We start from the raw sequence: 15380 nt of genomic DNA, 5'->3' as shown, positions 1-15380 counted from the left end.
GGGGCTCCCCCTGTAAGCAGAGGAGCCACTGTGTCCTGTAAGTGCCTGAAGAGTCAGTCCCACTGGGTGAATTTCACCTTTGAGTAGAGTGGCACCACAAATGTATGAGCTGGTTAAGTTTCTCTCATAAACAGAGAAAAGACTGAAGTGGCAGGCAACCCAGTCCTGGCCCTCTCACACACAGCCATTATTAAACCTTTACAATGTGCTGTATAGTTTGCAGCACGTAGTGGGCCTTTTTTTTCCACTACACCATTTTTACCACTCTGACTGTGTAAATAGGCTTCACTGCAATTTAAGAGGCTTTAGCATACCTGAGGTGTGGCCAGTACCTCAATGTTACTATTGATTAATACCTAAACATCTAAAAAGACAATACTGCCTTTGTTTTAAAACAATCCACCCAAAAAGTTGCAGACACAGTGCTTTTCAAACTTCTTTGTTTAAAGCAAACATGTAAAAACCAAAATAGACACACTTTTAAAAAATCTGTTTTAGGTGCTTCCGTTATTTGTAAGAACTTTTGGAGTGCTGTAATCAAGTAACAGAAGGAGAGTAAAAGCACTCAGTGTCTACGGGCATGGGTAATGATTCAGAAGGGCTGCACTTCTGTAACTACAGCTTATTCTGAAGTGCACTTGTAAAATATAAGGATGTTTTTTTCAGGTTTAAAACAAAGACAGGGATTCAATACGTATTTGATAGTCGCTCTAATATGCACAAGTCATTAGGATCTCAGAGGTTAAGATGTCTGCACACTATCCTATTAACAGCTATAGCAACCTAATTAGACAATTAGAGGGAAAGGCTAAATCAATACTACAGAGGGAGAAAGGACTATGGCTAGGGGGTAAAATAAGGGCCCAATTCACTAAGAATTGATGTTTCCAAAAGGTAATTGAAGCTGCTTACAATTTTGCAGAGGAATCTAGCCTAATCTCCTTGTTTAAATATGTGGCTCTTGCATCATTTCTCTCTGACCTCCTGCAGCCAGACCTTCAGCCTGCTATCTTCTCCTTGGGCATCAAAAGGATGCACTTGAACAGTCACCTGTGTGGACTTTGTACTTTACTTGTTTACAACTGATCACATGAGACTGCCCCAGAAAAGGGAGCCCATCTGCCAAATTGAGGAGGAGACTGATGCCAAGAATACGAAGATTAAGGGCTTGGTTCTCCTTTCATTTACACTGCCACAGATTGGCAGTAAGTCTGCTGAAGTGAGCTGATTTACAGTGGAGTAAATGAAGGGAATCAGGACTTAAGACTTCTTTTGTAACTGGAGTTTCAGAAGCCTTTGGATATATTTAGCCCGCTGGATCCAAAAGCACCCTGAGCATTCACTTGGTTGGCATTCTGGTATATCCCAGTGTTCCAAGATTTAATCTATTATGAAATACCATTTACTTATGCATTTAACTGTAGTCAATAACATTAAAGTGCACCATTTATAAAATTTTAGTTTTCTCAAGAAAAAAAAAAGAGCAGTCACTACAGTTAGCAAACATGAGCACGTTTACTGAGACTGGTTTACTACCTCATGCTGGAATTTTTTACACTCCTCGCGTGGAAGATCAACAGAGGTGACTAGCACATTTTGTTTTGTATTTTGCCATGGTACGTGAAAAGAAACACTGGGTATATCAGAATGGGTGTTTCAACAAAACCCATGAAAGGAAGAGCTGGCTTGCCTAGAGACCACATTATCAGGATGTACCCGAGGAGGGTCAATGAAATAATCTGCAAAAGACAGGGCATGAACGGGAACCAGTGTTAATGTTGGCTCAGCATTTCTCCATTGCATCTGGCAGTAGGGTCCTCCTTGAAGAGCTGGGTTAATTCATGGAATCTATCTTTGGGCTTGACGTGTTGGGACAGTAGAATGGACCCCTTTTGTAACCTCTTCTCCCTGGGACTGCAGCTTTTTTCACTCTGCTGCTCACTTGAACCATTTTTATGTTTTCCTGGTCAGATTAAAATATCAGCTTTTGCTAAAGTGCCTACTAATATGGTAGCTGACGGGATCCAGCACCACAGCCTCACAGCTGTAACTGTGCAGCCTATGAATGCGCTTAGATGCAGGGAACCTAGGACATTTCTGGCACAACAGCACTATTCCTAAGGCCATTTTATTTTTCTTTACATTCAGCAGTATGGATTTTATTATTACTGTTCTTTAATTACTACTCTGTGCATTGGAAATATAGCAATTTTCAAATGAAAGAAAGTACAAGCTGTATATGCAGATGAAACCATGAGTCTTCTATACATTATTAAGTCTCAACTTGTCTTTGATTTTGTATATTCCCTTCACTGGTTTTCATTACCGTACTTTCAAACAAGTTTCACCTGCATGTTTTCCATTTCCTGGTAATAAACAACATGGGGAATTTGATTTTATTTTTACAAATGTTGAACAGTATTACTGTGCCTCCAGTTATTTATATACTGCTGTACTGAGCTGTCATTGGTTCTGCTTTGTACCTACATATTTTGCAGGCATGAGATGAAGGGATCAATTAAATGTTCATTGCAACCACACACTAACCTACCTCTTGCTACATTCAGCCAAACATGTTGAATTTGCCCTAGCTCTGAGAAACTGCTAGTCTTCTACAGCCTGAAAGCAACTTCACAAGTAAGCTCCCATACCACATGGAAATTTGCCATTGACTTCACTTGGGAGCAATACCACACATCCTCTTAGCTTCTGAGTACTTGTCTTTGTTCAGGATGTCTATAAAGAGAAACTATTGCAATATAAGTCTAGGTTTGAATTTAAAGTGATTATTTATTCTGCAATAATTCCTCATGAAGACATTTATTCTGCACTCCAAGTACCAGCGCAATCCACTTCCAAATATACAGAACAAAGTGGTGGAAAGTACTGTAAGCATAGATTAGCAGCTGCCTCATGGGAAACTGCTACTCTAGGCTTGCAGAAATACTCTTCTTCAGCTTAGGTCATTTAATTTGCTATGTGAATCCCTTTTTTTTTACAGACCAGGCACCATTCGGGCATTAAGATACTGCAAGCATGGACAACATAAATGACTCACCCTAGAAGTTACAGGAACTTTCAGGAATTGATGCATAACCCAGTCTCAACTGACATGGGTAACAGGTTAATTTTCCTTATGAGAGATCTTTCTGTAACCCAGGGAGAGTTCTGCTCCTTTCCCTAAGGTATCTCTGACTGGCTGCTGTAGCAGTCATGACACCAGTCTGGATGACTCGTGAGTGGGATGTGAGCTGCTATCTTGTTTTTCCTGGTGAACGGATAAGATCCATCACTGTACCCAAGTGTTCATTTGCCTGAGTGTTTAGATGAAGCATGCTCTTAATCATGTCTGCTGGCGTGCCACTAAAATAGGCCATATCCGACTTTAATTCAATGGAGACAGTTTTGAGGGAGGACTAGAAAGGAGGGATTGAAAATCAAGAGGTATGACTTAATCCTAGTTGTGATTAGTGAATCAGGCCCTCAAAAACAAGACAAAACAAGTAAAAAAGGGTAATTGCTATTTGAGTACAGGAACTACTAGCTAACACAAGGATCTGGGGAGAATTTTTAAAAACACCCATAAACTGACCATACACTGTGTCGTAAGACATTTCACGATCAGGTGAAGCAGTTGAAATGTCTATGAACAAAATAAATTGGGAAGAAACATTAAATAAAACAAAAGTATGAAAATACTTAAAAGTTTAGTTAAAAGTGATTCCTCCAAAACGGATTTGCTGTCAGTAAATAATGAAACTAAGAACTTCCTTACCATTCAGGGCTACGAAGGAATCTGAAAGACAAATAACAGGGGAAAAATGATTATTTCTCTCTCGTTTTTTCTTTTTAATAGTTTGCTGCTAGCAACCTTCTATGCTTCAGCTGATACTTATATGTACGTGATTAGTACGCTAAGGACGTAGGCAAAACTAATATTCAGACATACCTGAAAACAATGTCTAGCTTTGAAAGTGTTCATGACCAGCCCTGTACAAAGGATACCAAGTGGGAAGGCCAGTGTCGTCCCTGCCATGGCTTTCTTTGCAAGATCAAATCCTAATCTAATGCAAGGCACTACAAGTGATGCAGCCAGCAACTTGAGTCAATGAGGACAAAACTCACATGACCCAATACCACATGAAGTAATAAGATCAGCTGGGTTAGCAGGGAGTGAAATCTACCCCTGTGCAGTGTCAAGGTTCAATGCATCATTCAGGGCTAAAGAGGGATTTAAGCAGGGTATGGGCTTTGTTGCTGTCTGCACAGGAGCAGATCTCTTTCCGTGAGCACAATGTGCTGTTTCTGTATAATTTCCTACCCTTCTTTTATATTTAACTGATACCAGGTACACTCCACTCCTGTCTAACCTATTTGCTCAAGGAGAGCAGAACTGGCTGAAAAGGGCAAAGTTGCACCAGCTGGGAACTGACCTGATTTTGGTGCTAACCCATTTTACAGGGAGCACAGGAGGGACTATGTGTACACCTCCTTCAAAAAACTTAAGAGGCAGCCTACGTAACCCTATCTTAGGGCGGAGGCAGAGGGAGGTGTAGCTGAGATGGAGGGCTTGCAGAGGCTGAAATCCTTGTACTCCCTCAAGGACAGTGATCACAGTAATAAATGGCTCTTGAACAAGGACACACAAGGCATGAGAAGGCTCTGGCTTTCTCCAGAGCAGCTGGCTTGCACTGTATCCCACAGCACACTCCAGCCCTCTGTTATTTTGCTCTGTATTCCAGAAGTAATGACTCTCTCACTGTACCTTACTTCCTCAGCTTCAGCAGTTTTATTGCATCTACAGGCATCAGTGCAAATTGCACTGAAAAGAATGTGATTCTTGATTTCATGAGGTTTATAAATAATATCTGGGGCTCAGAATTAAACCAACCTTGGCAAGAACGTTTGGAACGAGAGCTGTCCTGAACACAGATGTTGGTATACCTGAAGGCTCAGAAATCGGCGTGCAAGGTTTCTTTGCATGCAGTGCAAGCTGTGCACTTTTAAGCACCTCAGAGCAAAATGTAAATGTTTAAAGATTGTGTTTAAGCTTCCAACTCACGCTGTCAGTACCTAAGGTTTACAATTAAAATATCTTAGGCGAGGTCAGTAGTACCTGACCCTTAATACCACTATGTTGTTCAGCCTGTGTGTAAAATCCACTAAGATTCACAAACTAACTAGTTCCCACTTCTTGATCCGGATCCAAAGCTGAAGATGTATTTCACTGTCTCACACAAGGTGGCATGGGAATGTAGTCCAAGTCACAGTCTACACCAAGAAACCAAGCCAGTTCTGTACATCTACATAAACAACCCAACCACTATGGCTAATAAAGACAATGAACACCCAATTCACTATGTCATTGCTATAATCAATATCCTCTGGAACTGAGGTGTTCTTACTACATAACTGCTTTGAAGTCTGGTGTTTGTATAAATTACACCAACTGGGCTATTTTCTTTAAATACATTTAAACAACCGTTCCTTTTCTGAACCTGCATCACTAGCCGCAGTTGCTGTCCCTGTTGTGGCTTATATTGCTACAAAAGAATGCCCGACAGGTAACGGTGATTGGAGGCATTCAGAAGGATGCTGTGACACACGGTAAATAGAGGGTAAAAGCTTTGCTTACTTTGGCAGTCACCCAGGCCATCTGTATTGCCATGTTCTACGTCCTGTTCAAATGCCAGTCTAAATAATACAAAGAAACAAAACAGTATGAATAACAACAGTCACAGGCACTACCAGAAAGAAATCACATGTGCAACTGAAATAAAGCCCTGCCATGAAACTGGCCATTTCTTTGGAACTTCCACACAAAGGCTGAAAAATTGCAACATAGACATTCGAGTTATTCATCGTTGCTTAATTATTTCTTGGCTTCTGATGATGCTTTGTCTTTTTAGTATTACATTTTTAAAATCCACTGCATGCCTCATTGTTAAGGGAGGCAAATAGAGTCATATTTTTTAAATGGTTAACTCTATAATATATGACATTATCGGGAGCAATTATGATCCTACCTTAACTTGTCCATATAGGAGACAAGGTGCACTGATACTTTGATGTGAGAAGGAAGCTAACCCATTAGGTAGGTACTGTGCTGGGGGAAGACAACCTGCATTTCAGCGATCATTTATGTACTGTGCTGGACGAGGCTGCAAGGCATAAGGTCCAGTCCACAGAAAGTATCCCACTGAACTCAAGGGGCCCTACTGAAAAACACTCATAGGCTTTTCTAGCTGACATGCCCAGTTTACGCTCCTAACCTCTGCCTGTGATTTTTGATAACTAGTGAAGCTGTTCTTCCAAGTTCCTGTACGGTCAAAGGCAAATGACAAGAGCTTTGGAAAACCACCAACACAAGCCCTTGTCTACATTAGTTAGGATCCTGCCCTTGAGGCATAATTACCCTTGCAGGCACCTCATTCCCAACTCCATGTTCTTAAAACTCCTGCTCAACTGTCACCTGCTCCAGGAGGGCACCTAACATCTCTGCCTCCTGTTGGCTACTTTAGAAGTTCACCAGACATCTTTACAGCTGATCTGGATCCCCTTCCTAAGGGCTATGCACTGGACAGAGAGTGACCTGCCTTGCTCGCCTCTGGACTGCAGCACCGCAAGCTGTGCTGCCTCTGTCTCGATGGATCTATTGATAAACACAGGAGCTGCTTTTAAGAGTAAGGTACAGAAGTCCCCTACAGCTTGCCATGGAAATGCAAAAAGACTCAAGCGCCTTGGGAATGCTGAGAAAACCTGATACGGACCCATTATTTCAACATTATTCTACCAAATGTCTAGTCAGAAATAGTCCACACTCTCGTAGTAAAGCATATACAGACAGATACAGCTATAGCATCCCCAGTGGACAAACAATTTGAATTGAAATAGCAAATTAAGAACATGACACAAGCACAGGGATGGTAACTCATCCATTATATACCGCAGACCTATACAGAAGCAGGGTTAAGCGGGGCCAGCTCTGGGGCTATTGAGGTTGTGTGATGTTTGCACCACACTTACACCACTACCTTGAGGAAGCATAGCTGTACCTCAGAGTGGGCACGTGTGAGATGTGTCAGATGTGGCCAAGAAATGAGAGGTCTGAAGTGGGTCTGCTCCCTGCAAGGAGGCTTTAGTAATCACATTTAAACAAACCTTCACAGACCTTCATTATTGTAAAATAATTAAATTCTACAGTTAAGCAAGGGGAGATCCAGCACTTCTCTGAATCTGCTTTAAGCTTTTACTGTGCTCTGTGATTCCTCTTAGTAATGCACAGTAAATTAGAAGGACTGGTTTTGTTTTCAGTGGACAAATTGCTTCAGTAATTTAATTGGGATTCTATTGCCTCTTTAATCAGCTGTGATGGCTCCAGTGTGAGCTGGTCCAGACATACCCATCCAGTTCCCTCCTTTCAACAACACGTGGACCTTAGTACAGCTCTTTCATTTTCTTCTTCCTCCTCTTTCAGCAGTTACCAATCAGCTGAGAGTTCACATCAAAAAAATTCGTGAGACATTTCAGAGGTGAATGCAAATAAGGTAGAAACAAAAACTTCCCACATTTTCCTTCCCTAAGTGTCCCATGTTTCAAATAGCTCTGCCCAAGACTGGCCGGTGCCACCACCAGAGCTTCACGGGCCATCCAGGCAGAGCCCTTACTCACTTGGAGCCAAGGACCAGCTGCATGCACGCCCCACTCTCCTTCACCCATCCGCAGTAGGGATCTCTGGATGCTATGCAGGCCCTTGAGAAAGAAGAGCATAAGGTGGCATTCATGAGTGCTCCTGCCTTCCCCACACCTGGTGCGCAGGCTTCTGACAGCCACCAGAAAACACGTACTTTTTGCATTTGCTGTGACGCTCGCAACGTCCCAGGGGAACCTTGATGACACAGGTGGAGAAGGCGATGTACAGAGCGCTGCTGGGCTTGTCAAGCTGCATGCCCACTATCCGTTTGTCCTCCACACCGTCGTAGCTGCACCTGATTCAGAAAAATGTGAGATAAGGTTATAAATGAGTTCTGCTGGGAAACCAGATGAAAACTTAATGATTCCTCAAGCTGAAACCCCCCCCCAAAAAAACCCCACAAAAAAACCCTGAGAAAGGTCAAATTGAACAAGCCAAGGAAAAAGAACACACAATAGCCACTAAAAACACTGATAGACATATAAGCGAGTATTAAAAATGCATGGAACAGGGGAATAAGAAGTGGCGAGAGACAGCACACCAGACAAGCTTTCTGAGGGCCCTTCACTTTTTGTGTTTATTCTTCTCCAGCACTCAAAGTAGCTGAAATTTCTGCATGATTATGGCCCACTTCAAAGCCCCCTTAGGCATATTTGAGGAAGGCTGAAATGCAGGAAACTTCCCTTGGAGAGCGGCTTGCTGGTTGTTGAGTTATTTGGAGAGGAATCAGGTTTTTATAGGATTAGAAAATTAATCTTCCTTTGCAGAATTTCACTTTTAATTATCCATCAACTGCTGCATAGGATGGACTATTTTCTACACATACTGAACGAAAAATATCTTATTGCAATGTAGAGACTGATAAGCAGACATCCCCTCCCCAAACAATTTAATATTACTCAAAAAACTTGGCTTCTCTAACCACTTCCCTTTTCGTGGGACAACCTACTCTCTGGGAAATCGGAAGTTCAAAGTCACCCATACATGAGTACAAAGAATCAGATACACACTTTTCAGGATTGTAAACGTTCATCTCCTCCAGGAAAAGGCTATCGTTTAGGAAACCACTGTTTCCTGTCCGTGCCAAGAACTTCAGGATGATTCCCTTCTCTGATCCCAAGAAAACCACAGTGTAGTTCTGATACGGCCCGGCAGCAGAGTCCACAGCAATTTTGGTCAGGCGGTATCTAGAGTAACAATACAGCATTTTGCATTACTTGGGATTAGATTGCCATTTATTTTATCACTTTTTCCACTTCAGATAACTGTGGGGTAGCCTTCTAGCAACCATATAATATATTTAAGCACTTTTCTTAGCTGAATAACCCTACAAGTCAACACAGACTGTACTAGTTTGGCTCCCGAAATGGTGGCGAATTTTTGTGTGTTTGTCTGCACGTCCATATGTCCAATAGCTAGCAGAAGTGTTCGCAGAAAGCTGAAGGGGTGCTAAAAGTCTGAGGCCATTTAGGAATTATCCTTCCAATCAAAAGCAAAGTACTAGCCTGGTGACTTCTTCAGGCAGGGAAAGAAATCAGCACAGTTCAGATAACTGTGGGGTAGCCTTCTAGCAACCATATAATATATTTAAGCACTTTTCTTAGCTGAATAACCCTACAAGTCAACACAGACTGTACTAGTTTGGCTCCCGAAATGGTGGCGAATTTTTGTGTGTTTGTCTGCACGTCCATATGTCCAATAGCTAGCAGAAGTGTTCGCAGAAAGCTGAAGGGGTGCTAAAAGTCTGAGGCCATTTAGGAATTATCCTTCCAATCAAAAGCAAAGTACTAGCCTGGTGACTTCTTCAGGCAGGGAAAGAAAATCAGCACAGTGAAATTTTTGATTAATTTCGAGCTCTGTCACATTGAAAGCAGCAATAATGATAACTGATCTACATTCAACTTTTTTGGCAGGAAAAGCTGTGTGAGTGCAATAGTGAGATGCTAAATGCCATTTTACCTCACTAAAAATAATCACACAACTGCCACTAAGTGAGTTCAGTGCTGAGATGATATTGAATCTTGGGATTGACACAACATTGAAAACGAGTACTGGTGATTTGGTACCAGTTATCTGGTACCGGCAATCAAAGGAAAGCACTCCGCAGAGCTTGCTGCTCTCGTCTTTGGTTGGAGGTACACAACCTGACATAAAAACCTGACAGAAGATACATTAGTAAAACTAAGTCAGACCCTTCCAGAGCTAAACACTGCCCGGCACAAAACTCTACCCTTGTATGGAGGAAGAGAGGAAAATATGGCAAAAGTTGGTCACATTATTCTGTTCACAACTGGAGGGTAGATAAGTAGTATAGTGACCACAGCAGAGTGGGAATGTATTTTGATAGGAAGGGGATGGTGTATTTGAGGCTCGCTGATTTACGAGTCTTTGTTCAAATCTCTTCATTATTATTTTTCTCTTGTTGCCATAGAAAGGATACAGATTATGTGATTACTTCTGCGTGTACACTTCTGTAAACATTAAAACATACCAGTACATATCCCAACAGACATCTTCATATCCTGTGAACATATCCTGGCAGGCATGTTTATATCCTGTGTACATATCCCTGGGCTGTCTGCTGATCCTTGCCCAAAGTTTTCTACAGAGCTGTCTCAAACACTGACCCATAAGCCAACAGGGGGGTCAACCTTCCCCGCACGGCATTTCCTTCAAGATCCCGTTTCAGCACAGTGTGGTTGGAAAGGGCTGAGGTTTTTTCCTATCTTGAAAGCTGCTCAGGGAGTTCTGCAGCATTTGCTCAGTGCTGCCATCATTCCTAGCTGGATTCATGCCCAGCACACCGAGGATGTTTACAGAGTTTGAGAGTATTCTGAGCAAGCCTATTAGCACAACTTGACAGCTACGATGAGGACAAGAGTCCACTTGGAGGTACATACCTGACCATCGTTCTCAGGAACCAGGGTCGATTGACAATGGAAGGTACAGCCTCGTCCATCAGTGGATGTGTTTTGATGAAGTTCAGAGTATCATCCGGGAACTCATTAGAGGTTACATATTTTTCTAATGATGTAGAGCCAGCACAGCAACCGGGCCTAAATAAAACAAGAGGGTAAAGCCAGAACACTTATTTGATGCCTAGTGCAAATCTCCTTTTGTAATGAGGCCCTCAGTGAAATCTGATGTGTATTACAAGGGTTTAAATGGAGGATTGGGAAGTCTGGTGGACTTGTTCAGCCCCTCAGGGCAAGCCTAAAATCCTGCTCTATCCTCCACTCAAAAGGACTTAACATGTCACCTAAAAGCACAAAGACATTTCTTCAGCAGGAGTGTGACACACACAGTTTGCAGTTCATCCACTTACATGGAACCTAATCATTGCATGTGTGCATTTGGCTTGATGCTGCCCACTGGGCACAGGTGCTTTCTGATCTGTAACTTGTCTACTTGACTGCTCTTTCCTGGAATAAAAGCAGTCCCTAACATACAGAAGGAAGTTAATTTTTTTAGCACATGTGAAAGAATGCTGCTTTCAGTCCTGTCTGGTAGAAAGTGAACTATTGGAGAAGACAACCCAGCAAGCATCCGTGTAAACATTGGTTTTAGCCTTCTTTCAACTTGGATGAGACGATTTAAGTACAGTAGCACATTGAGGACTTTCACTGAAATGTTATCTAATCATTCTTTGACAACTTAAATGCAAATCTGCTCAGATTTAGATTCCTAAAATCTATCCTGCTCCTCAGAGGTAACTTAACCTTCCTGCCTGGACAGGTCAACTCTACACAGGAAGCAGCAAAATGCTTTGCCTGTTATTAATACTTTGTGGGTTATTTTCTCCAACAAAAGGTCCATTTGATCCCATTTCCTAGAGCATTATGATTCTTCAAGCCTTTGAGCCACTGTGAGATGGGAAGATGAAAGATGGACCACCCACTCATAAACACGCTGCAGTGTCCAATTTTCATCTGCTCTGACATGGGTAGAGCCACTGTCATCAACAGAGTAATGCAACTTGAACAAAATATAGCACTGGTCCTATCATATCTGTCACTCAGATTTAGATAAATATTCAAACCTTAGGTAACTAAACGTTATGTCGGAAGGTAGCCCAGGACTGGAGGGGACTAGCTGGGTCAATGAGTCTGGTCCCACACAGCTGCACAATGAACACTACACGCAGAGACTGTGTGCTCTGCCTCTTCTTATCCAAAAGATTTTGGTTGTCTTGTAACTGCATATAGAATTAGCAACAGAGAGAGAGAAGGAGAAACCAAGGGCATCACCGGTCTCCTAGGTCCTTGCAAGGGCACTGATTCATGAAGTGATATTCCCAGAGAACTCTGGGGAGCAGCCTTCTGGCACTGTGCTGCCGAGGGTTTCTGTGTATCTAATCTGGAGGCCTATTTCCTCCTAAATCCTAATCACATGATTGGATTAATCCTGTTTTAATCTCAAAACTGGTTTAATTGAGTAAACATAAAACTGAGTAAACCCTGCTGTGCACCTCAGCCAAAAAAGGAAGCGAGGCCCCTGAAAGGCTCCAGTATGTTTCTGAGAAATGTTAGGATCAATAGGAGCACTAATGTTTCTGTACCATACTGAGATATCCAAACAAAAATGACCTTATTGCAAAGGCATCTTGTGCCTCTCAAGCATTTCAACATGAGTTAGAAGTAATGATTAATTCTATTAAGCAGATTGATGGCCAAATGTTACATGAAACAGTGTTCACCAATTCAGTTCATGTTATCTCCTACTGACTTAGAAGGAGCAATATTATCTTCACCATAACTGTTAGCCTGCTATTGGCTCATCCCACAAACTCACAATGCAATTTTCTCTTCCTTCCTACTGACAGAGAAGATTTCTCTTTCTCCTTTCCCCCTTCCCTGCCAGTACTCTTTATCTGAGTAAGTTCCAAACAAACGACCTTGGAGCCCTCATGCAGCCTTGCACTACCAAGGCAGCCCATCATGCCAACAAGTTGTTGAAACACTGCAAAAAGGAGAAGAAAACCCAGCAACAGTGCTAGGAGGTGCCTTACTAAGGCTCAGACTGAAAACAGACACAGAATTTACCAGATCTTCCAATCACCTCCAGGCTCTTCTCTTGAGTGACAACCTCAGAATAAAGACAGCACAGGAATACTATACTCGGCAACTCTAAAACATGATGGGCCAACTTCGGATTTAGGTAGAAGCTCAGTTGCCACCACAGAGCTTCAGATGTGTTTTTCCTTTGAAGTTATGCAACGTATCACAGGCAATGTAAAACATACATAACATATTCTCAGAGCAAAATGCAACTGGTGTAAATGAGTTAACAAGTGGCTGTCAACAGCAACTTGTATGAAATGGGTGCTTGTAGGAAATATGAAGAGAGGAGTCACATGCAAACAGGAGGGAAGTGGAAGCAGGGAAAACAACTCATAGGAGGAATGAGGTAAACTGAATCTCCATTTTGATGGAATGCTGTTTTTTCCTCCCCATGATGCATCCTCTGTGGCACATAAATTGCATGTTAACTGCAGAACAGCAAACCGCAGAACTGGCGCAGGCTTTGTAATGAGATATATCCATTACTGAACCAATTTGCAACAGGTGTGTAACTCACACCACTCTTAAGTGATAGATTATTCTGACCAAGTAGATCTGATGCTGACCTGATTTATGTTACACAAATCTTGTTTAAGTGGAAAAATTCATACTTGCATACCTTAGAACTAAATGCAACTCAACTTCTACTTTACCGTTACGACATGTATCTTCAATTGTAGCTGCACCTTACAAGGCTGTTCAAATTGTCAAAACCCTCTGTGCTGCATGCAGAACAGAACAAGATCCCTATACATGAAACGTACCTGGGCTTGGGCACTCGTTCGTCAGGAACTGGTGTCCATGTGGAATCTGGAGACTTTTGTTCTTTGAATCTCCCAGTAAATACATTGGCAATATCAAGCATGTCATAGGCACAGACTGCAGAGCCAGGGATGCTGCAAAGTGACATTTCCCAGAAATTGTTACTCATTCTGCAGTTATGCATAAAATCTTGAGTGAAAAACATGCTGTATAGAAGTCTTCCTGTCACAGGCTACTCAATCCTGAACTCTGTAACCTCCGAGTATTGACAGGAAAAGCCAGCCCCATGGAAAAGCCTGAAATATACCAATCAGCAGACAGCTCCTGCCAGCACAATTTGTTTCAAAGCCTCTATAGAAAGAAGTAATTGCAATAATCTTGAAGAAGGGAAAGAATCTGGGAAACTCTGCGTACCACTGGCGATGCATGAGGAGTAATAGCCAGTCTCATTCAGAGCCCATTATTTGGAAATTTAACTTCTTGTAAGTCATAACATCTCTCAGTATTAATTCTCACAGTCCTTGTCATGCCTCAAAAATACACTGCAGACAGTTCAGAAGTTGGTGCTGATCAACCTGGGAGCATGCTGCAATGTGCCATTTACCTGGCATTTACAAGTTATTACTCCATCCTCCCGCAGCCTGACCTCCACCAATTTTTCCCAACAGAAAGGAGTTAACTATGCTCAGGAATTGGCTTAACTCAATGAGACATAAAGAGCTTATAGAAGCAAATTCAATTTTATTTTTAGATCATAAAGTTGTAAATTTAAACTTTTTGATTATTTGCATGCAACTGCACGATAGCATTGTCTAAACACAATTATATCCTTACTACATACGTTCTGAAAGGCTTAGGGGTTTCCCACGGTCAGTCACTTGGAAGCATGAATTATTCATTTATCCACCTTTCATTTTTTTACACATGAACTACTGTATTCGTGTCTGACTTTCACTGCTTGATTTTATCAGGTAAATAGCATGAACCCAGCTGGCTGAGGCTTTCAATTCTGCTTTTAGCTAGTAGGTTATTATAAACCAAAGAAAAAATGTAGGAACTATAATACTGTTACAGAGAATAAAACTAAACTCATAAAGATATATACATTGATAGGAAAATAACTGAGTATTAGAAGGTTTCATAATGCTTGCTACTGAAGGAAACAACAAGTAGGGAGACAGTATTAGTCTTACTTTGATCTCCACAGATTGTGTTTTTATATGGAAGAAAACTTCAAAGCTCTATGTTAACATGATACTACACAGCAAGAGTTTTAAATGGAGGCAGCCACACATATGTCGATGTAGGAGTTGCAAGGGTGTATTTGGCCACACACAGGACCTCACCCTAAAAGACACCTGAAGAACCACTCCAGCAAGAAGATTTTGCACTTTGCTGAATTAAGCCTTAAAGAAAAAACAACCCTAAAATCTTGAGGTGTACCATATAGAACTAAAAGCGCTGAGAACTGCGCTTAACACATAACTCCACAGTGATGGAGGGATCGCTGCGGTGAGAAGACTGCAACAGCTTTTACTCTTGAGGATGGCAATTTGTGGGTGCTCAGTGTCATAAAGCCATACAGATGGAGTACTGTGGGTCACAGCCAAGCCATCTCCCAACCACTGGACTACAACCCATCACCAGCTCCTACCCTGGGTGACCTCAGGTTAGACTGGGGAATCTCTTCCAGCTCACTCTAGGGAGAAGCTTTGTTCCAGACATCGAAGATATTTGTTGCAGCGTTTCCTCAGTGGAGGAGGAAGGAAAGACATGCATCCATGTCAGAGGTAGGTCTGTTAATGAAGTGTCTCCAAGCCTATGGGCGTTCCTGTCTGGCAAAAAATGAGGCCAATAAAATAGTA

General features: G+C 42.0%; 1 protein-coding gene across 1 annotated transcript in view; it reads right to left on the bottom strand.

Annotated features, from left to right (window-relative positions):
• Positions 1-15380, bottom strand: part of SEMA6A (semaphorin 6A) — a 115681-nt gene that overhangs the window by 28223 nt on the left and 72078 nt on the right. Inside the window, exons 11-17 of the mRNA XM_019473595.1 lie at positions 13518-13649; positions 10594-10749; positions 8704-8880; positions 7848-7988; positions 7672-7752; positions 5636-5694; positions 3776-3796 (exon numbers count right to left, since the gene is read on the bottom strand). Coding sequence (XP_019329140.1) covers positions 3776-3796; positions 5636-5694; positions 7672-7752; positions 7848-7988; positions 8704-8880; positions 10594-10749; positions 13518-13649 — 767 coding nt within the window. The remainder of the gene's footprint in view (positions 1-3775; positions 3797-5635; positions 5695-7671; positions 7753-7847; positions 7989-8703; positions 8881-10593; positions 10750-13517; positions 13650-15380) is intronic.

This window comes from Aptenodytes forsteri, unplaced genomic scaffold (assembly GCF_000699145.1).
Source record: "Aptenodytes forsteri isolate BGI_AS27 unplaced genomic scaffold, ASM69914v1 Scaffold167, whole genome shotgun sequence".
NCBI classification, from domain to species: Eukaryota; Metazoa; Chordata; class Aves; order Sphenisciformes; family Spheniscidae; genus Aptenodytes; species Aptenodytes forsteri.
This window is presented reverse-complemented; position numbering and strand designations above follow the sequence as displayed.